The sequence below is a fragment of the Antedon bifida genome, chromosome 11 (genome assembly GCF_963402885.1).
Source record: "Antedon bifida chromosome 11, ecAntBifi1.1, whole genome shotgun sequence".
Lineage (NCBI taxonomy): Eukaryota > Metazoa > Echinodermata > Crinoidea > Comatulida > Antedonidae > Antedon > Antedon bifida.
Genome location: NC_136236.1, coordinates 9012346 through 9035054, shown reverse-complemented (window position 1 = coordinate 9035054; position 22709 = coordinate 9012346). Strand labels below are relative to the sequence as shown.

At 30.6% G+C, this 22709-nt stretch overlaps 1 protein-coding gene across 1 annotated transcript; it reads left to right on the top strand.

The window, feature by feature from the left end:
• Nucleotides 1–972: 972 nt before the first annotated feature.
• On the top strand, nucleotides 973–19213 carry LOC144856422 (uncharacterized). Its single transcript, XM_078714430.1, has 19 exons — nucleotides 973–1067; nucleotides 3306–3390; nucleotides 4759–4924; nucleotides 5150–5247; nucleotides 5497–5565; nucleotides 6103–6248; nucleotides 7027–7116; nucleotides 7263–7454; nucleotides 8899–9144; nucleotides 11605–11799; nucleotides 11952–12104; nucleotides 12204–12503; nucleotides 12756–12851; nucleotides 12947–13151; nucleotides 15286–15315; nucleotides 15533–15589; nucleotides 16518–16547; nucleotides 16714–16770; nucleotides 17083–19213. The coding sequence occupies exons 1-19, from the start codon at nucleotides 990–992 to the stop codon at nucleotides 17583–17585; spliced, it is 2796 nt and encodes a 931-aa protein (XP_078570556.1). The 5' UTR covers nucleotides 973–989; the 3' UTR covers nucleotides 17586–19213.
• Nucleotides 19214–22709: the final 3496 nt, after the last annotated feature.

Sequence of the window (22709 nt, the reverse complement as noted above, 5' to 3'; positions counted from 1 at the left end):
CCAATATATTCATGGTATGTGCTACTGTTATTTTTTACGTTTAATAATAAACTTCGTCATAATATTTTTTTGTTCTCTATAGGACGGAAACACCCCGCTGCATGAATACATGAGTTCAAATAAACCTTCCTTAGAAGTAGTAAACTATCTCAGGAAACAAGGTGCTTCAATAACAGCACAAAATAAGGTGATATAAGTCTAGAAATAAGTTATATGATTAAACCTATAACGTACGTATGATCTGCACCGCAAATATATTTTATCCACTTTATTTCATATCAAATTACAATTGATTGAGCTATTTAGAATTACTTGCTGCAATAATTATTTAGTAGTAATTAAACAAGATCCTACAGTTATTGTGAGATTGGTATATTGACTATGTTTTATGTGGACATGTCATTATAAAAGAGCTGAATTTAGAATCATGACAGAAAGCAATGTTCACGTTAACCTGTATGCATAAACTACACGATTATGATTTCTTTTATGATTCTGTAAAACTACAATATAAGAGACAATTGATAAAAATCGGTGTACGTTCACAGGATATGCACAAGAAAAACGTTTTATTTCAATTTCTTTGTGTAATGTTTATCATCATCTAACTATAATCATTTGCTGCAATACACTGTTTGTATAAGCTTCATGATTATAATTTCTTGATAGGACGGAAACACCCCGCTGCATGAATACATGCGTGCAAATGAACCTAACTTAGAAGTAGTAGACTATTTCACGAAGCAAGGTGCATCCGTAACAGCACTAAATAAGGTAATAATGGGCTAAAGATCATTGCAAAATAAGGGAATGCGCAGATAATATTGATATAATTCGGTCTACGTTCACATCATATTTACAAGCAAAACATTTTATTTCAACTTCTTTGTGAATACACCTAACGTCTAATTATACTTATTTGCTGCAGTACACTGTTTGTATAATATTTTTTTTCTCTATAGGACGGAAACACCCCGCTGCATGAATACATGCGTTCAATTAAACCTACATTAGAAGTAGTAGACTATCTCCGGAAACAAGGTGCATCGATAACAGCACTTAATAAGGTAATATAGGTCTAGAAATAATTTATATGATTTCAACTAACGTACGTATGATCTGCACCGCAACATATCATCTTATCAACTTGATTTCATATCATTTTAAAATTGATTGAGCTATTTAGAATTACTTACTGCAATAATTATTTAGTAGTAATTAACAAGATCCTACAATTATTGTGAGATTGGTATATTGAGCAATGAAATTATTAATTTTTTAAATAGTTTTATGTGGACATGTCATTATAAATTTGTTGAATTTAGAATAATGACAAAAAACAATGTTCACATAAACTACACAATTATGATTTCTTTTTTCTTTTCTTGTATTTTTCTTTACCTTTCATTAACATTTCAAAATAAAGGAATGCACAGACAATTGATATAATTCAGTCTTCGTCCACAACATATGCACCATCAAAACCTTTTATTTTATTTGTGTATTGTTTATCATAATCTAACTATAACTATTTGCTACAATGACCTGTATGTATAAACTCCATGATCATATTTTCTTTATAGGACTGAAACACCACACAGCATGAATAATTAGTCATTTGAATGATAGTTGTTTTGTTTCTTCAAAAACATATAATCCAAATTCTAGCAAATTGACTACGTCGCCCATGCGCCATGCATGTACACAATACTAGTACAAAAATGCATTTCATTAAATGTTAGTTTAAACTTAATTGCAAATACAGTTAAAAACAAAATCATTTTGTTAACATTAATTATAAATACTATAACTTTATTGCGTGAATTAGTTCCCTTTGAAGAGACGTAGTTTATTATTGTCTGAGTTATTACCAGATTGAGGAAGCAGTTATTTTGTATGGAATGGATTTTTTACTATGTTTAAATTTAATTTAGTAATTAAATAGTATACAGTGTATGGTAATGATAGTTAATTATTATCGGGCTTATCATATCTTTTTTACTTTTTTTAAGTCAAAAAAGGCGTAGGCCTAAAATTAGTTTGGTCACGTGATTGATGTAATTATGTCACCCGCGGAGCTACAAATTGGAAGGATTGTCATTCTATATTAAATTTACGGCGAAGTTATGTTTATTTATCTATTTTACCCCATTTAAAAATGTAATGTTTTGGTGTGATGTAACTTACTACAATGGCATCAAAATATTCAATAAGGATACGAATGAATTATGACCAGCAAACACGCCGCGGAATTGTCAAACGTTTCTATTCCAGTACGAATACTACTTATAACTAGAAAGCCACTCCGAAAGTGCATACTTTCGCCTACTGTAAAATTCTCCTACACAAGATTTCTCCGGGAAAAAAAAAAATATTTTTATATTTGTGTGTGTCTTAATGCTGTTTGTGATTTAGGCTAATTTCACTAAAAGCATGTGTATGCGCGTTTGGTGTAATGGTTATGTAACAAGCCTTTCAATTAACAATAGCTTCAGTTGACTAACAATAGAACAGCAACGCGAAAATCAAACAAGTGAATTTGAAAAGAAATTGGTTTTTTAAACTACTCGCATCAACAGGTGTACCTTAAATCAAATTATGTTTTAAAATTACAAATCACAAAAAAAAACTCTTGCGTCTTGTACAAAAATGAAGTTTGTACAATTTCAGTTTACTTGTTACTTTATTTATATTAAAATCTGAAAAGTATATTAAAAAGTGGTCCAAAATTACGACCAATGTCCCAAATGGTTCCAATATAATGGAATGGTCCTTGACCACATATCTATCTGTACATTTATTTTGGTAAAGATCTTGTTACTTTTTGAGTAGTCCTGTTAACAAACAAACAAACAAACACACGTGATCGATTACATATACCTCCTAAGCGGAGGTAAATTACAACCTAACTATCTCATATTATTTCATCTTGCATAACACTCAACATCTCCTTAACACAATACTAATTTTTGAATAGATTCCAATAATATGGTACTGATGTTTTTTACGTTTAATAATCCTTTCATAATACACTGGCCTCAAATGTTTATAATTCCATCTTATTTAGAAACAAAGGTAAGTAAACTTACCAATTCGATCATTATCAAACAATTTGAAAACATTCGAACGCACATACTATATGGCTATACTAAAAATAGCTTCCCAGATGGCTACATCATCATGGGAATCACTCCATAACCAAAATCGCGCAAATACCACATTTGACGTGTATGATTAATAAAGTGGGCTGAAATTGTTTTCGTACGCGAATGACCTACATATTTAATTTACTTTTATGTTTATAGGAAGGAAATTCAGCAGTATCTCTTTTAGAAGAAAATACGCAGATAGAACAAACAAAACAAATGATGATTTTAGAGTATTTTGACAGTAAGTTAAAAATATTATATTAAAACTAGATTAGAACTCGTCACTTTGACGAGTTCGGGTTATTCGCGGACACGCAACATCCACATACGTTAAACAATATAAACGTCGACAAATATTATGCTATCCTATTACATGAATTATGTTATATGTTTACAGTGCTGAATTGTACCTAAATCATTACGGTATTATAGCATTATTTACAAAATACACTATGTTATATACAGTGTAGTATAGATGAAATGTTTAACATGATTGCGTCATCAAAATGAAACACGTAGATAGCAACTTTGGAAGGAAATTATCTGAGCAAAAAAGCATATCAACGTGTTGAAGAAATTTGGATACGTAGAATATGGAAGCGCGCACTTTTAAATGTCATGAACTATGACGCAAAATATGAAAATACAACTTTTATAATTCAACTGGCCATATGATGACGTCACACTATCCGATGCGCATAATTTGTACATGAATTCGTATCTACAATTCAACTGCTTCCAGAAAAACTTTTGATCATGAGTATCACTTTTCATTCTGAGGAGCTATAACATATTGCAATTTATTGGAATGTTGAAAATAAATGACCAGAGTTATTCCCGCTTTTGCACATGCTGACGTCATCACAATTTTTAAAATGGTAAAAGATGCGAAAGATAATTGATTGACCTACATTATATAAAAATATGGGGGGAAATGGAATACGGATATGTGGAGATGCGCTCTATTAAATGTGATGAGCTATGACGAAAGAGACAACAATTCTATATTATTTTTATATTCGAGTGGCCATACGACGACGTCACAATGTCCTGTTCGCCATATTGATTCATTATTCGATATCTACAACTTATCAACTTCCAGAATATGTAATTAGTTCAGAATCTATGACTATTTAAAAAAGGCATAATTTTGACAAATTTTTGAACTTTTTCATCAAAAACGCGCGCAAATTGTCCAATTCGACGTGCTCGTATGACGTGATTTTAAGTCGAATTTTTTTTTAGGTTGGTAAAATTACTAGAAAAGGCTGGAAAAACATAAATCACGCGATTTGGGCGCACGTGGGAATTTTAAACATGCCTAAAATGACATGAAACGCGTAGAAATATGATTAGAAATAGATTTTTTGCATTTCAAATTTTTAAACGCGTGTGCGCTCGTAACTTTTTGTGAAACATGCCATTTTTAACCAAGTAAACTAAATTAAAGTTGATTAAACTATAAAGCGAAATGTTCTCGATGTTAGCAATACACATTTGAATTTTAAAAACAAATTTTATTCATACATTACATTTTACATACAACCATGAATGCGAAAACCGAAATGATACATGTATGTTATGCGTATTTTTAATTATTTATAATCAGAACTGCTAGTTCCTCCAGAAATATTTGCCATGGGTAAAGAGGCTATTAAGATATATAAAGATGAATTGAAAGATGGTAAAATTGCAGTTGTGAATTCAAGATGTATGTTTCTTGGGAAGGAAGGTGCTGGTAAGACAAGCTGCGTAAAGTCCATGCTTAGAGAGAGGTAAAACAAATACAATTTATACAAATATGTGTTAACATAAGCTAATATGATTAATCAATTATTTCAACGTAAATTTATACGTATATTATGTTGACTAATGGTTCCCTCTTTAGCTTTTTAAAATTGATTTGTATCAACTAGTTTGATAATTTCACCTCGTCAAACTTGCATGTTGAATGTAATGGATTAAAAGTATTTCAACTTCAACGTACATGTTTACAATAGATTCAACCCCGAAGAACCATCGACGGATGGTATAGTTACAGCTACCGTGTTTAAAGCAACTGGAGAGAGTAAATGGAAGAAGATTAAAGAGGAAAACGGTAAAGATAATGTGATTAACCGAACTGTAAATATTTGTGTTGCTTCCTTTATCATCCTTAGTTATACTTCTTTAACATTGATAAACTCTGTGTCAGAAATAGACACCGCGTTGTGTGAATGCTTAAATGACTGACATCACGTAGTAATAGGCATGATACATGTTAACATTAACTCCGTCTTTCTGATAAACTTTAAACAACATCTTTGTATACGATCTTCATTTTTTACCAATTGGTTTATTTGTACAGATTCTGAGCTAACCAAGAAAATGCGTGAAAATGCATTAGCAAAAAAAGTTGACAAAGAGTTAAAACAGGGTATGTACAGCAAAAATAATGGAAGCTTGTTAACATTTGAATGTATTCACCTTTCATTTATCAATTATGATAAACGAAACTGTAGATTAATGATTGGATATTAAGGAATAAAACCTAGACGGTAGTATAAAAATGGTGAACTTTAAAAGTTTTATTTAGGATCACCAAAAGATAAAAAAAAATCACATGATTAATATCAATTTAAAATCATGACATTAAAAAAACGTGACATTAAAATTAAAAAACATGACATTAAAAAAAAATACAAATGAAAAGTACTGGCAATAGTAAATCATAGGATAGTATTTAAAAAAAACTTGACATAATATAAAGAGGGTAAAATAGATTCACACTGATGGGTAATGCTTCTCGAAACATGTATGTAGGTGTCTACAACCAAATATGATTCCTCCTCCCCCCCCCCTCCCAAAAAAAAATGTATATCTAATTAACATTTAAAGAAAACAAGCATTCCTGAAAAACTGGAAAGTGATCAAATTCTTTTGTTTACATGTGTTTTTGTTTTTCCTGCAATAGATAGCAATGAAAACCGGAGCCTCTGGAACAAATTCGAAGATTTTATAAGAAGTAAAATAGGAAGTGATGATTCAGAGAATATTCCAAATGAAATAACTAGCATATGGGACTACGCTGGTCAATTGGACTACTACATAACGCATAGGGTATGCTTATCAATATGTTAATTATTAATATAAGTAGTATTATTAAAGTATGTAAATAGGATGTACATTGCATTTGACATTATCCCTAAAATTAATAGGCAGGCGTAATATCGATATTACCGTTACCGTAATTGTATATTCCATACAAACGTATTAAATTGAAAAATTATGTGCGGTGATGGCTATCTATATTAACATTTTCTGCGGTAACGTAACCATCCCCTTATAGTTTCAGTATGAATAATTCTTCATTATTATAATTATATCGTGTGCCAACACAAGCTTAATGACAAACACATGTACATTTTATGACATCTTTTTAACTATTTAACAATGCTGTTATATAAATATTGCATTACGTAAATCTCGCTGTCCGTATCTTTCACAACGTACTTGCGTTTTTTGCACTGCAATGAAACGAATATAGCATTATCATCATTATCTTTTTAACATTACATAAGATAACATTTACCAATCAACCATTCATATATTCATCATTAATACATTATTATTTTGGCGTTTGGAGCATTTTTCATTTAATTGTATTCATAATCGGACCGTCCATAGGTGCCGAATAGACCACCATGCACATACCATAAAAAAGATTTTGTATTAGTGAAAATGTCAAATTAAAAGTGAATTTAAAACAACCTACATGTGTATAGCGTTAGTAGTATTAACCACAAGTTGCCCTCCATACAGGTAGAGAATGCTCCAGCCGCCAAAATGATGTTCCAAAAGTGTTATATACATCAATTACAATGTTTTTTGTTTTCAGTTTTTCCTCACAAATACAGCATCGTACTGCGTTGCGTTTAGTGCGATGGATAAATTAGACGAACTAGCTAAAGCACGAAACCCAGCATTGGTAGGTTCACCAAGTACTGTACGTTATATTATGCTCATTTTATCAAAATCTAATATTAGAATATTGTTTATATAATTTACGTTGATTATATAAAATAATACAGTATAATTATATCCTTTTAAAATCTATTTTACATTTCAATTTAGGGTCCGTTAGGAATGACTAATTTGGACATCATTCTGTTCTGGGTAAGGTCAGTATATGAACATACTGTGGTACAACATGCTTCAGGAAACACCATTTCAATTGAAGGCAAAGTGATAAAATCGCCTCCCATCAGTTTGGTTGCTACTCATATAGACAAATTGCCAGGGACAAAATCAGAAAAGCTAAAAGAGGTAATAGCCACAATAAAATAATGAAATATAAAGATTTATGAATATATATTGATTATTTCGGTCTATTAGTTTTATAGCAGTGTTTTACTGAAGTAGCAGTATGTAAAAACATAATTAATATAATATGAAGAGCAATGGTCATAACGTTGAGTATTACAAGATACACAGATACGATGTATAATAGAATAAATATTACACTATTATCAAAAATAATATTCCTGGGGGTTTTTTTTTCGGGAGAATGACAAATGTTGTATACATATATGAGTTCTTAGAAATCATCAATATATACTGTTATGCGTTTGGGTAACGGTTTTCCAAGAAAATGGAAATAATCAGCACACATCTATCACATCAATAGAAATAATAATATCAGAAAAAAAGAGTGTAATTAAGTACTGATTAGTGCCGGGATTATATTAGTGCTTCTTCAAACAACAACGTGTATAATGATAACGATAAGAAAATGATAGGTGTTTCAATGAATGTTTTGTGTTGCAGGCTAATGCACTAAAATGAAATGTCAACAGTTTTTTGATACTAAGATACGTCTGAAACAATAATACACATACATCACATATACATTGAAATCAACATCGCATCCGAGAAAAAATAGCCCTATAGAATATAAACTATGTAAGAGGGTGTAGGCCGGAGGGTAGATTAAATGTCTTACTTACAAAATGTGGAGGTCTGAACCTCGTGGCGACCAAATTGAAGAGGTTGAAATTACGCCCTCTCTAATTTTTAAAATAGAATTGTGTTCGACTGACACTATTCTTATTTTTATTTGCCGAATTTGCTCTTATGCACTTATCAACATGTTATTAGACTCATTATCTTTACACAATTTTTTTTTTATGTCTTTAGGTACGGTAAACGGCGCCCCTGCCTTAACCGCTCGGCCATTTGACTTGACTAATTCAAGTTAAGCCAACAACGTTTCCTTTAGCTTGAATAGTGTGTGTCCGAAAATATCTCTTTCTCACAAAGTGTTTCAATTCAATCGTAGTAATGAACCAGTAGATGCTTATTTAAAATGAATCACGATACCCCGTAACTGTATAATAATACTGTATTCGCGCATCACAACCAAACGGTTGCATTAAGATAAATGTAGAGTTTATTTTAGTATTGACACGACCGTGGTTGTAGGCATAGTGTGTATCGACATAGGACATCTCACGTAATATCAGTTATCTAGCTTCGTATCATCTGGACCGCTAGGCATATATTGTACATGTACATACGATTTCCTAATTAAAAATAGTATTCCACTGAAACAACATTAAACATTGAATCTTATAAATTTGACAGACTTTAGCAGTACGCATAGTTGGCAACATTAAACACACACTGCAATATATTAAAGTTAAAACGTATTAATTTTTTTATAAACGTAAACTGTAATAATATTAATACCTGTACCGTTATTATTTTGAAGGTTCAAAATATGTATAAGACCATTTTTGCTACAATGGAAAGAATGGAATATGCCGAACATGTAGATCGTGAAATGTACATGGTCAACAACACGGTGAAATCGCACGAAGGTATTGAGAAACTTAAGAGAAACGTTGTTAGATACATGAATGTAATAGGGACGAAGGTCATTCCTCTAAAGTGGCTTGATTTTCAGGAAAGATTGCAAGCAATTGGAAAAACAAGACTGTGCATTTCCTTTAATGAGGTAAATCTTGATTGTGCTTCCATGGTATAATATCAATATCAATGTCATACCATTCCTACGTATATGTGATGGCAATTATTGTGTGCACAAATATTTAAGCTTAGTTAGATGCACCTAACATGAGCTTTACATATAAACAACAATAAAATAACAACAATAAAATAAACAACAATATCCAAGGAAAAGGATTATAATTAAATGTCGGTTTTCTTTTGATCTACCATTTCCCTCTTGGTGAGTTCATTCTTATTCAAATCACGTGTCCGTTCAAGAATAGTCGGACTCGAAGACCACGTCAAGATACCAACAGTTTGTTAGATGATAGTGTATCATTTTATAACGGCTAACTAAAAACACAAGTATTTGAGAGATTCGCAATTCCTCTAAAAGACACTGTAGAAAAAACAGTGTAGTTTTTTAGTATGATAGTAGAACTATTTTTCTCGGTTCTTATTATTTATTTAAAAAACCTAATTTTGAATACGTGATTGTTTTACTTATTTTATAGGCTTTGCCAAATACACTCCTTAATTGTATCACATTTAAAAGAAAATCTCTACCGCATTAATTATATTATTGTACCACGTATCAAATTAATAGCTAAATATGTCGATTTTCGTCTGCATGTATTAATTTTTAATTCGATTGTTTTAAAGGAAATTTAAAGTAATAAATTATAGTTTATACACAGCACAAGTACTTTCTTTTAACTAAGGATGTGGTATATAAATGTGGGTAGATTTCAGAGTAATAGAAGGATGAATGGTATATTGTTTTTAAATGGTAATTAAAGAAGTGAATGTTAGTCAAGGGAGACACTTTATCAAAGTTCCAACCACAGTTATTATTGACACTTTATTTCTGTAGACCAACGGGTATATCTAATAGTAGAACCACAAAAATGAAGGATAGACTAGTTTCTAATTGGCAACCAATTCAGGGTGTTTTTAGTTGTTTACTAAGATGCATACTAGCACACTTCATTGTTAAATTAGCCGTTCAATAGTTGTACAAACTTTCAATCTACCCACCCAGCCATCCCCCGGCATCATCCAACACCTAACTTCAACACAGGCGCAACTCATATGTTACTCATTTTATTCGCTTATTTGGCTGGTATAATTCTGGGGAATTATTTTGCCTTTAAATTCCACAATTTACTTAAATCTTTACCGATAAATACTTAATAACAACCATTTGATTTACTGGCTCCTGTGACCACACACTGGACCTTTAATACAGCGATGTCATATGAGTGGTAGCCCCCAAGAGGCCAAAATGTAGTTTATTATTAAGCTTTAGTAGTATTTAACATTGCTTGTACAGTATCAGTAGAAATAAATATTATGTATTGTTAAATATGTATACTCTGAATAAACTGGGGAAGCTTAACTTATTTATGTTGTGTGTAAATTTGTAAAAAAATATACACTACGTATTAATTTTAATCAATATATTTTCCGATAGTTTATGCCCAATTTCGTCGCATTACCTTAATTACCAGCCGTTGATCACAAGGATTCATGTGCATTCATCGGTGAAACCTTCTTCACGGATCACTGATCTTAACTAAAAATTAAGCTCATTGCCGATGCCGATCACGGTAGTTTTCAATCTCTTTGGATATTGTTGTCTCAGACATAATATACAATCTTATACTTTTGTTGCATAACTATATTTTCCGCAGACAATCCACAATAATTTCACTATTCTAGTCCACTTCACAGTGCAGCATAAGTATTTATCATACTATTTCTTATTTCACAACCTACAGTACGTCTACTTATTCAGTCTCCCTTGTAGTTATTTCTTCATTCTGAGAAAATCAATCAATCAATATATCTTTTACAAATCAATTATCTTTATTTTAATCAATGCATATAACCTATAATTCGTCATAGTGACGAATTAAGTCTAGTTAAGCTTTAGTAGTACTTCGTTAGCTCCCGAGCTTTAATATACCAGACAATAATTGTATTAAAGTGAAACATTTACGCCCTCCTAATAACACAATAAACTATCCATTGTTTTTGCGAAAAAAATTAAAAATATATAAATAATACATCAAAACACAATGCTGTTACCTTAACCAACTTACGCGTGACAACCAAATATCAACGAATCATCATCATACATTCAAATACAGAAATTGATACAATATGAGCCGTATCAAAAACTATAAACTAATGAACTAACTAATGCTTAAATCAATATAATCTAATGTTAAATAAGCCTTGTGGTTATTATTATAATATTACTAATTGTTTAATTTTGTTTTTATTTTTCCCCTATTTGCATTATAACATTTAATAGGAAACTATGCATTGTAGTAATTAGAAGTGTAGACCTAATTACATTTATAATGAATACAATTGTAGTTTGTTATCACAATGTTTATATTTACTTATTCGTCAATATATTGGTAAAAAATCGTTTTAATAAAATGTTCATTTTTATTAGGCTTCTCGAATTTGCACTGAATGTGGAATTGCCGAAGAAGCGATCATCGTTGCCATAAGGTATATGAATGACATTGGAAAGATTATGTATTCCAATAAAGACAAGAAATTAAGAAACACAGTAATAACTAATCTTCACACGATGATCCAGATGTTGACAACTGTGATCACAGTATTTCCACCAGATATTGAAGATGTAAGTAGACAAATCATAATAATTATCATAGTAATCATAGTATCATAGTAAACAAAACAGATAAAATGTAAATTCTAGTTTGTTGGCAACTGGAGTATTCAATTGTGAAGTGATTTGTAGTAATTATTGTGTATACTTACTTACTTACTTAGAGGGAAATGAAGACGCTATTGAAAAGACTTGACAAAGAAGGTATTCTTGAAGAAAAGTTACTACGTTATTTATGGAAAACTCAAAACCGAGATCATTTCGACATATTCATTGAAGTGATGAGGGTGTTTCGGTTGCTTTATGAGAAGAAGGGGGTACGTATTATGTGTATCAATTGATTAAATAAATAATTATAAGCACTCATCAATAATGTGTAATCATTTAAATGCAAACATCAATGTTTACAATAACAGGTACAAGAAGGTAACCGTGAATTCTTGGTTCCATGTCGAATGAAAGTTTATACAAATACTAGTCTAGAAGTGACAAAAGATGACATGCAGATGGTATCCATTTACCTGACTCCAACAGACTTTCTTCCTGAGGCTGTGTACCACACTTTAGTTGTTGCATTTTTTGAATTGATGACGGGTACAGATAGTCATGATTCACAGGTGTTCCGGAATCGTAGTGATTTTGAATTTAAAGATCACAAAGTCAGTTTAGGTGCCGTACACATTAAGCGTCAAAATGAAAAGCCACACGCAATTAAGGTATTATTTTTGTAGCATATACATAAATACAAGATCAATTAGAATCTATGGTCTATTTATTACTTATAGTATATGATTGCATAGCGCATCTTGCACTACGCACCTATAACTACCAACTTAACATATCTATTAAAATAACGTTTACAATAACACAAATCAACCAACCGAATTATCAAATGAGGTTTACACATCTTTAATAAAGAAAGAAAGGCTTCATCAACAAACATTTACTTTTTTATTATTACTTAATAGCTTCAAATATATCGTAGGACAGAACAGAGTTATAACTCAGAAGTTGGTGGCACCAAACCAAAGAAACGACAACTGCAACCGAGTGTTTGCATGGAGGTAATCATTATAATGCATGATATTAACACTTCCAAACAAAGTGTAATATAATTGTAAATTAAATGTAATATTTTACACCACTTCCATGTGTTCAGGTACTAAGTTATTTGAGGGACCAACTAGAAACCGTATGCACCATATACGAAGGTAGTGGTTACAAGCTACGTGTGGTATGCGATGCTTGTAATCCAAAGGAACATCACTTAGTTGACCTTGAAAAGTGTTTGAAGAATGATGTAGTTCCATGTGGAGAAGATACGACTATGAATACAGCTCATATCAAGCGATATTTTTCTAAAGGTAAATTTGTTTTCTGTTTATGTTCCTTCGTCAATTTAATTACCTCATCTTAATTAAATCTCAATCTTTTTTATCATCTTTATTCGTCATTACCATTGATAAATACATCAACAACACACTACAAAATTAACTTAACCTCGTTTGAAAAATTATGAGTCTAATGACAGGCGCCTAGCAGAAGTGTTTCAGTTATGCATCACATACCATTGACGTTATCGGTTTACATTTTAATCTTTTAAAGAGCTGCTATATTATTTCATTGAGAGTTTAACAATAATACAGGTATCGTTCCCCTGTATTTCATTTCAAAAACTAAGATGTTTGTTCTTTTAGCAAAAGAGTATATATCTCTTACAACTTTGTCACTCAGATACTGTGTCCGTGAGAGCTAATCTGTCACTAAACATTTGTAAGCTGTTAGGTAATTGAAATAATAGTACTATCAATATTTAAATTCAATATACAATACAGATATTACCATTAATTACTATACAATAGTTATACACACAGGATACAATAATATTGGTAAATTTTCTCATATAAAATATGTAAAATCTCTACGATTTCTACAAAACAAAGGTTGTGTGGACTGTTGAGAATATTTTGTGAAGGCACACAATACATCATATCAACCTCTTATATTTTTAAGCAAATAAAAGACACATTGCTTCTAATTTGCTTATTTTTGGGTAAAATCACTGATTAACATAACTCAAGAGATGAACAAATCCTCTGCCATCCAATCTGGCTCTTGACATTAAATATAGTGTAGCTGCTCCTGTTGAATACTATATCGTCCAGTAGGCCTATTATGTCTAGAGACAATAAACAGCACCTGCATTTTACTTGTCTGCTACTACCTTTCCATTACATAGGTTACTTTTTAAGTATCCTGGGTCGTCGCAAAATGTAAATCCCATTCATGTCTCTGAACATGACATGATACGGGTAAAACCATTTTACTACAATAATTCATGTTAATTTTATTCCCCCGTTTTTAATTTTTTGAAACATACAGTAATTCCTATTATTATTTTTTCTCATTCTGTTACAAATAATACTATACATTTTATCTTTGTGGGCACATCTAATATACTACAGTAGTGTAAACTAGCTTCGAAAGTTAAAATTTCCACTACTTTACCAAAATACTAACATTTCTTTTTCCCCATTTTTTTCGATCTTTTCAACCCAATTATTTTTGTGGCATTTCTTGTTATCATAACCATAAAAAATACAAAAGAATGTACAGGGTCATCAACAAACTGTATTCCAAATGGTTTACAAACATAACGTTTTGAAGATAAACATTCCTTTGATTTTCATTTTTGGTTGAAAATGTATTATATTATATATAACCTGCAAACTTAATTTAAATAAGTTTCAATAGGCCTACTTGTTTTTATCTACAGCCAAAGGTATGAGCAATGTTAACCTACAGTTGCTTCTTAGTACATTTATAGCCATTTCCTTGTATAATACCAATATTCTTACAAAATCCTTTCTAATGATCCATCATTCGTTGTAATCGATAGTCTCAACCCATTGTATTGGTTCCTGAACTAAACCAAATGTCAATTTATTTATTAAAACTATCTATGTATTCTAGTAAAATTTCAACAAGTCTTGTTTTCACCAGCGAAGCTTCCTTTAATATAACATTTCTGATCAGTATCTATTACGTCACCAACTATTAATTCTAATTTATTAGCAATAGCATTATCGGTCTCCTGCTTTTGAAAGCTTGTTTTACCATATTTGCACAATCAAGAGATTATTCCTCTGTTGTTCCTTTGTTGTTGCGAAAACTGATAATTGACATTTAAATAAAAATTAAAAGCATTACATAGGGTGTCAATGGAATTCCAAAACGTTTCATAAATCATCACTGCCTTATTAGATTTCATTTAAAATAACGTGTTCTTACATTCATCAGTGTTTAGAATTCCTTCACATATGTCTTTGTTCTTCTGATAAGACACTGAGTATAATTATTATTTAGCAGTATTATTTAGCAGGTAACTAAGAATACCTAAAATTGTGGTTTCAGATCAGTATATGCCTAATCATTATAATGTAACACAAATAATCTGCAATTTCTGGAAATGGTTATTGTATTTTTTATTTGTTGCAGGTGTTGTTGCAGCATTCAGTTCAACTTCAGGTATGTTATTCATTATGGTATTGGTTTAGATAAAGTGATTATTAATTAAAATGTACAACTTTCTTCAATAAGAACTCACTTTCAAACATCAACAGAACATAACAGGGAACTGTAATGAAGCATTTTGTGATACGTATAAATAATTGCGTGCAAATATAGAACACGTTTAGATAATTACAATAATGTTGAAAGTAACATCGCACTTGATCAATTTTAGGCAATTGTGACGAAAGCGAAGGTGCACCACTGTGTCGCAAAAGGCATCCAAGTGAAGGTAAATTACCAGTAGATAAAGATAATGATATAGTTATTGTCATGATGATGATGATGATGATGACGATGACAATGCAAATTTTTTCAACCGAACAGTGATTTTTAATTATTTATCAACTTCATGCAAACCAATTCTGTGCATCGTCCATTAAAAGATAATGGGGTGGGTGGGGATGTGAACAATTACGCCATCTCCAGGACATGCATGTAACTATAATAGTACTATTTATGACTAGCAGAAGTTTTAAATAGTCTTTTAATAACACACCTTTATAGTCTGTAATCCAATATGTTATTTATTTCAATCTCTTTCTTTTTTGTTCCAGTATGCATTTTGTTAACAATCACATTTTTTTTCACATTAGTGTTTTACATTTCTAATTAAAGATTGTTTGTTTAAATTTATAATAACATAACCTATTTTTTTCTACAATTCAATAACTAAGATAACAATACTACCCAAAGCATAGTAGTTGGCTTTGTCTGCTAGTAATTACAACAGACCTACAATCTAGCTGTTTGTAGTGATCATATGTTTCATAATATCATTTTCTAAGTGTTTTTTTCATGTTTACGTTTGAGTTAATTTTACTATTGGGGCTCTATACGTTTTAAAGCATATTTCGTTTTAAAAAAGCGTTAATTTTTAAGACTTTTTTGTGTTAATTTTTACGTTTTGCGCGTGTTTATTTTACGAGTTGCGTTGCGGCCCTACACACTCTCACCTTATAAACATAAATATTGTTTTATTAACGGGGCTCTACATGTTTTAAAACTTATTTTAGAAAAAAGAATATGTTTTACGAATTGAGTTATTATGTTAAGGGTTTTTTTTTCATATTTTTTTCCTTTGCATTGATTTTATGATTTATAATATGTATTGTTTTTGTAATATTGATTTTTGACAATATGAATTGTATTTGTTGCAGATGTTGTTGGAGCATCAAGTTCTTATCCAGGTATGTTACATTTGTGGTAACTTTTTAGATTAAGTGGATATTATGCCTATGGACAGAACATATAACTGTAAATATGAGTGTTTTGTTTACATATAACAATTGATAACATTCTGTGCCATGTTTAATAAATTCATATAAATTAACATATCATTTTGTTACTTTTTAGGCAATAGTGACGAAATTGAAGGCGCATCATCGAGTCACCGATTTCATCCAGGTGAAGGTAACTTACTAGTAGACCTAAATAAAGATTACAATGCAATACCTATGGTCATGATAATGAATAACACGATAATGACAAATAATTGTTAATTACCATGATACTGTTACTCATAAAGTTAGAGTCCTATAAATGTATGCAAAATAATATAATGTTTACTATAAAGTGTACAGTATGCTATACAACGTGGTGTTTAATTACTTAGTGATATAATCATAATCTTAAAGCAAGTGACAACAGTGATTATATTCATGTTAACCATTCCACTGTATTGATTACATAATATTGTAATTTTTTTTTTACTTAACTATGTAGATCTTTTGGACGATGAGTTTAAACAGTTAATTACAGAGTTTGCACAATGGTATGATGAACGTGAACTCCTTAACAGACTGAAAATTCTGTTCAAAGAAATGCTAGGCGACTTTGATGCGATGAATAGAGTTACCAGTACATTCGACCTGTTAGCACTGTTAACTGATTCTGGGCTGTTGAGTCGACAAAATCTGTCTGTGCTGTATGACACAATACAGATAACTAAACAAAATGGCTTTGAGGACATGGTTAAAAATAAGCTTCCCTTTTTTCAAGGTTTTGAGACCCAATCTACATTGTCATTTTCACAACATACCATAAATCTGTTTAATCTGGGAAAAAGTCTCAGTGACTCAGATATGAAAACTCTTGATGGACGTTACAACTTCCCTGTTCTTAAGAAGTATGAAGACAGGTGGAGTTTGATTTTGGATTTGGAATCACGCGGGTTACTGAGTGAAGATAAACTTGAATCGGTTGAGAAGGACGTGTTGAAAAGATGAAAGGAAATTATGCTGACTTGCGGTGGTCTATATTTCACCACTACTGCAATCAATATAACTATGCATTATTATACAAACGAATTTACAGTACATATATTTCCTTTTGCACTGTTGGTCTTAATATGTGTGTTACTTGTGCATTATTTTTTTTATGCAATGCGAAAGTGTCATATACTTATGCAATACCGTAATACAGTTGTATTATTAATATTCAGTAGTATAGTATAATTTAGTAGCTTTATAGATTTTAAATGTCGGTATGATATTATAAATTGATTTTATAATACTAAACTTTAATACAGTTGGTACATTATTGTCTTAAAAGTGGCAATGGGACATTGGTAACTCCACAGTTTAACCCGCGACATCCGTCTGTGTCTTTGGTGTTATGCTTTACAGTGCTGGTATCCATTCAGTACAAATACAAAACTCTTCACAAATCAACATTCATGCATTTCAGCAAACTGGAAAGATCCGGAGGTTATTAGTCGTAAAAAAATGGTCCACACGTCACGTTTAATTACCATACTATGCCTATAGGCTACCTCTTTTTTTTTCTCTTTTGTGGCGCAAACACCACTTTTATTCACATTCATATTATCTCATGTTACATAAAATCGTATTATTTAACTTGTAAATGTCGTTACATTTCATAAGTAACATATTTACATATATGAATTCTGTATATTACTCCCTTTTTCATTAATTTTCTTATTATTTTGCTATAGACTTGACAGGATCATCATTATCATCTATCCCGTTTTAAAATAGTTTACACATTTTCATTTGTTTGTTTAAAAAAAAACTAGCACTATTTGCATTGCAGATTTTTTTTTCACTTTTGTTGTGTAACATAAAATGAATATATTTATAATTAATTCATGCAATATCATATATAACTTATAATATATATAACTACATTGTATGGTAAAATAGATATAATAAAACACATTTAAATCAAACCTACGGCAGTCATATCAACTACATTAGATTTAAAGACCACCCATGGATTTTGACAAAACGGTTTTTTTAATTCATTATATATTTTTATTTTATAAATAGAATAGGTAGCGATGGTATATAATTGTTTTTTTGTACAATTTCCACTGCCAAGAATGAGCTCTTTAAAAGAGCTTTTACTACCATCAATATTTTTAAAAATTTTATCTATATTTCTCCATAAATTCTTGTTACCTGGACATTCAAAGAACATGTGTTTTTCATCGTCAAAGGCATCACAATTATTGCATTTACTAGTACTCTTAATATTCCACATATATAATCGATTATTGGTAGGAATAGTTCGATTCAACAATTTATAATTAAATTGTGCATATTTTTTGTTTTTTTCATTTAATACTTTTTGTTTCCAAACTTCTGGCCATTTTATTGTAATTTTAAAGACATTCTCCCATTTACATATACATTGAGGAGGAATAAAAATGCTGTCGACAAAGTATAAATATGCATCTTTTGTGGTCGTTCCTAAAATTGTATCGATTACGTCACATTTTGTAACCATATTATTTACCTGTTTATTGTTTTTCTTAATTACATTTATCCACATTTTTGGAATTGCCTCAACAAGTGTAGTGTATTCACTAATCCAATTTCTTTTTATACCCAAATTATTCTTTATTTCTCTTGGGTTTAATAAACGATTAAAGGAAACAACGTGTTTCACTTTTGTAATCCCTGATGAAACCCAATTTTTATAAAATAAAGCCTTGTTATTTATTTTAATATTCTTGTTTCCCCATAAATATTGTTCAACAATCTGTTCATAATTACTGATAGTTTCAACGTCAACCTTGTTAAAATCGACGCAGCTCTCAATAACTTTTAAATAAAATAATGGTATACCTTGAAAGATCTTCTGATTAGTGAGATTTATGCATGACATACTGAATAAAATATTCTTATTACCTATTCTATTGATGTAATGCAAAGGCAACAATTTCCACCTTACATGTTTTCTCGATAGGAGATTTCTCGCCCATTTAATTTTAAGTGATTTTACTTGTAGTGAGAAATCAGGCATTCCAATGCCTCCTTCTAACGGTTTTCCAATTAATGTTTTTCTTTTTATTTTTTCTTTTGTTCCATTCCACAAGAATTCATATGACAATTTATTTACTTTCGCGATAACATGGTTAGGTACATCTATAATTGAAGCATTGTATATCAATTTTGACAATGCGAGACTTTTTAGAATTGTCACCTTACCATAATATGTTAGATCTCTCATTTTCCAAGTATTAAGTAATCTTTCAAAGATTATCATTTTAGAATCCCAGTTTAACTCTTTGCACAATCTGGTATTGTATCCAATATAGATCCCTAATATCTTAATTGGTTTATCTACCCAATTCAGCTTACCAGGCTTCTCAATTCTATTTCTATTTTTACCTATCCACATAGCGTTGGTTTTATGCTCATTTAAACACATACCAGACACTTTACAAAATTCTTTTACAATTTTTACACTCCTACTTATACTTTTGTCATTTCCGACAAACAACACCGTATCGTCAGCAAGCTGCGCAATACGCACCTCTTCAAAGTCACAATCTTTTTTAGGAACTGGTATTCCTTTATAGATTAAATCATTCCTTATATTACAAGCCATTACTTCTGTTGTAAGGATAAATAGCAAAGCTGACAACGGACAACCTTGTCTTATTCCACCTTCCATTTTAAAATTATTCGATGTCCATCCATTATTTATAATTATACACTCTGTGTTACTATATAATGTTTTTACCCATTTACTAAAAGATTCGCCAAAATTACATTTTCTTAATACACAGAACATAAACTCCCTGCTAACAGAATCGAAAGCTTTTTTAAAATCAAGTGATATTATAGCACCTTCTGTTTCTGTTTCTTCAGTGTAATGAAGAATGTCATTAATCATTCGAATATTCTCGCCAGAGAATGGACCCTTAATATAGCCTTTTTGGTCCTCATTAACTAGCGTCTTAATTACGTTTTGAAGTCTTGAACATAGTATGTGAGTCAGAATTTTATAGTCTGTGTTAAGCAATGTAATAGGACGCCAGTTGTCTAACAATTCTTTGTCACCTTTTTTGTACAATAGTTTAATGACACCCCGTTTTTGAGTAGTGCTCATTTCTTTTTTACAATAACAGTAATTTAAAGCACTACAGACGCTTTCTTTAATTTCTTCCCAAAAACATTTATAAAATTCTACTGTCAAACCATCGCACCCTGGTGCTTTATTTGATTTCATACTTTGTATTGCCATTTCACATTCATATAAGGTAACAATACCCTCACATAAACTCTTTTCTTTTTCTGTTAAACATGGTATATCTGTTTTGTTAAGATATGATTCTATTTCATTAAGAGGAATTTCTTTCTTTGCATAAAGCTGTTTATAAAACCTAACCTCTTCTCGAAGAATATCTTTTGAGCTTGTTATAATTTCGCCGTTCAATTTTTTAAGACTTTTTATAACCTTTTTATTACCATTTCTTTTTTCTAAATTTAAAAAGTATTTTGTGCTACGTTCACCTTCTTCTATCCACTTTACCCTTGAACGTACGTATGCACCTTTTGTTTCATTATCATAAATGTTTTCTAACTCTTTAGTTTTTGTTTCAATGTTTGTTTCTATGGTTTCTTTGGAGCAACTATATAATAATGCATCATTTAATTGCTTTATTTCTTTTTGTAGTTTCTCTTTTTGTTTATTTTTATTTTTATTTATTTTCTTTCCATATAGAATTGATATATTCTTAACTCTGATTTTGATTAATTCCCATAATATTTCAGGGTCAAGATTATTTTCATTTATTTGTGTTTTTAAAATTATTTTTCGAATAGAATTTCGATATTCAATATTCTGTAATAGTTCATTGTTCATTTTCCAATAGCTAGGGCCTTTTCTTAAATCAATAAACTCAATCTTAATTGAGATTGCCTGATGGTCTGTAAATATTGCAGGTCTTATGTCACAAGATTTTATTCCATCATGATCAAAAATATTGTTTGAGATTAGCCAGAAATCAAGTCGTCTATATACTTGGTGGCATTTTCTTCGCCATGTAAATTGAATTTTATTTGGATTTTTATTTCTCCATGCATCTTTTAACTTCAATTTTTTTATGAAGTGTTTTAATGTATAAACAGATTTATCGCTTCTGTCAGCGCTATTTTTTTGATCAAGTTTATAGTCTAAAATACAGTTAAAATCTCCACCCATAATAATTTTGTCATTATCCAAATCAACGTATTTCATTAATGTTTTGTCTAACTCTCTAAAGAAAGCACTTCTGATTTTACTGTTATTCGGAGCATAAACATTAACGAAAACCAATGACTTGCTATTCAAGTTTACTTTTACAATTACAAACCTTCCATTTTTGTCTATATATTCAACTATGTCATGAAAGCCACATTCATCTTTAATTAAAATTGAAACACCTGCACTGTTTGATGTTCCACAACTGTGGTAACATGCACCACCCCATACTTTATTAAAATGGTTAATAATAGCGCCAGATGTGAAATGTGTTTCTTGGAGTAGAACCACATTGGCTTTCTGGACATTGCACCAATTTATAATATTGCTTCGCTTATTCTTATTTCTTAAACCTCTCACATTTAGTGAAATACAATGTATGGAAGACATGAATAAGGTAGCGTTACTTATCAGCTAATAATTTACGATAGGGTGTTACTGATGTATTTAAGCAACAAGTACTTATCGTATCTAAGTTGACTTGCTTCTCATTCGTCGTCTCTTTTTTTTTCTTTTCTCTACAGGACTTTCAGTGTCTGTATCTACTTTATTTGATTCGTTTATGGTGTCATCTTTGCTTGATTTTGTTTCGTTTTCTTTCTGCTGTTCTGCTACCTCTTTGTCAAATTTAGTAGACGTCATTTAGTTTACTATACTTTAACTCCTTTAAAAGAGTTACGATTTGTTATTATAGTTTGAACATGGAGTGTACCATCATAACCACTATGTTTTAAGGATGTGTGTATGCCCGGGTGTTCAATGCTTTGTATTTTTGTAATTAAAAAATGTCTATATATTTTGTCGAATGTGTTGAAAATACATAATGAACAACAAACGAACAAACTATATTATAGTTC

What these genes read in the sequence shown, in the direction of transcription:
- LOC144856422 (XM_078714430.1), top strand. Translation starts at nt 990, where the DNA reads ATGCGTTCAATTAAACCTACATTAGAAGTAGTAGACTATCTCCGGAAA. An exon ending in TTCCACCAGATATTGAAGAT is followed by an intron (nt 11,800 to 11,951) that starts GTAAGTAGACAA and finishes TTACTTACTTAG; the next exon opens with AGGGAAATGAAGACGCTATT. An exon ending in AGCATCAAGTTCTTATCCAG is followed by an intron (nt 16,548 to 16,713) that starts GTATGTTACATT and finishes GTTACTTTTTAG; the next exon opens with GCAATAGTGACGAAATTGAA.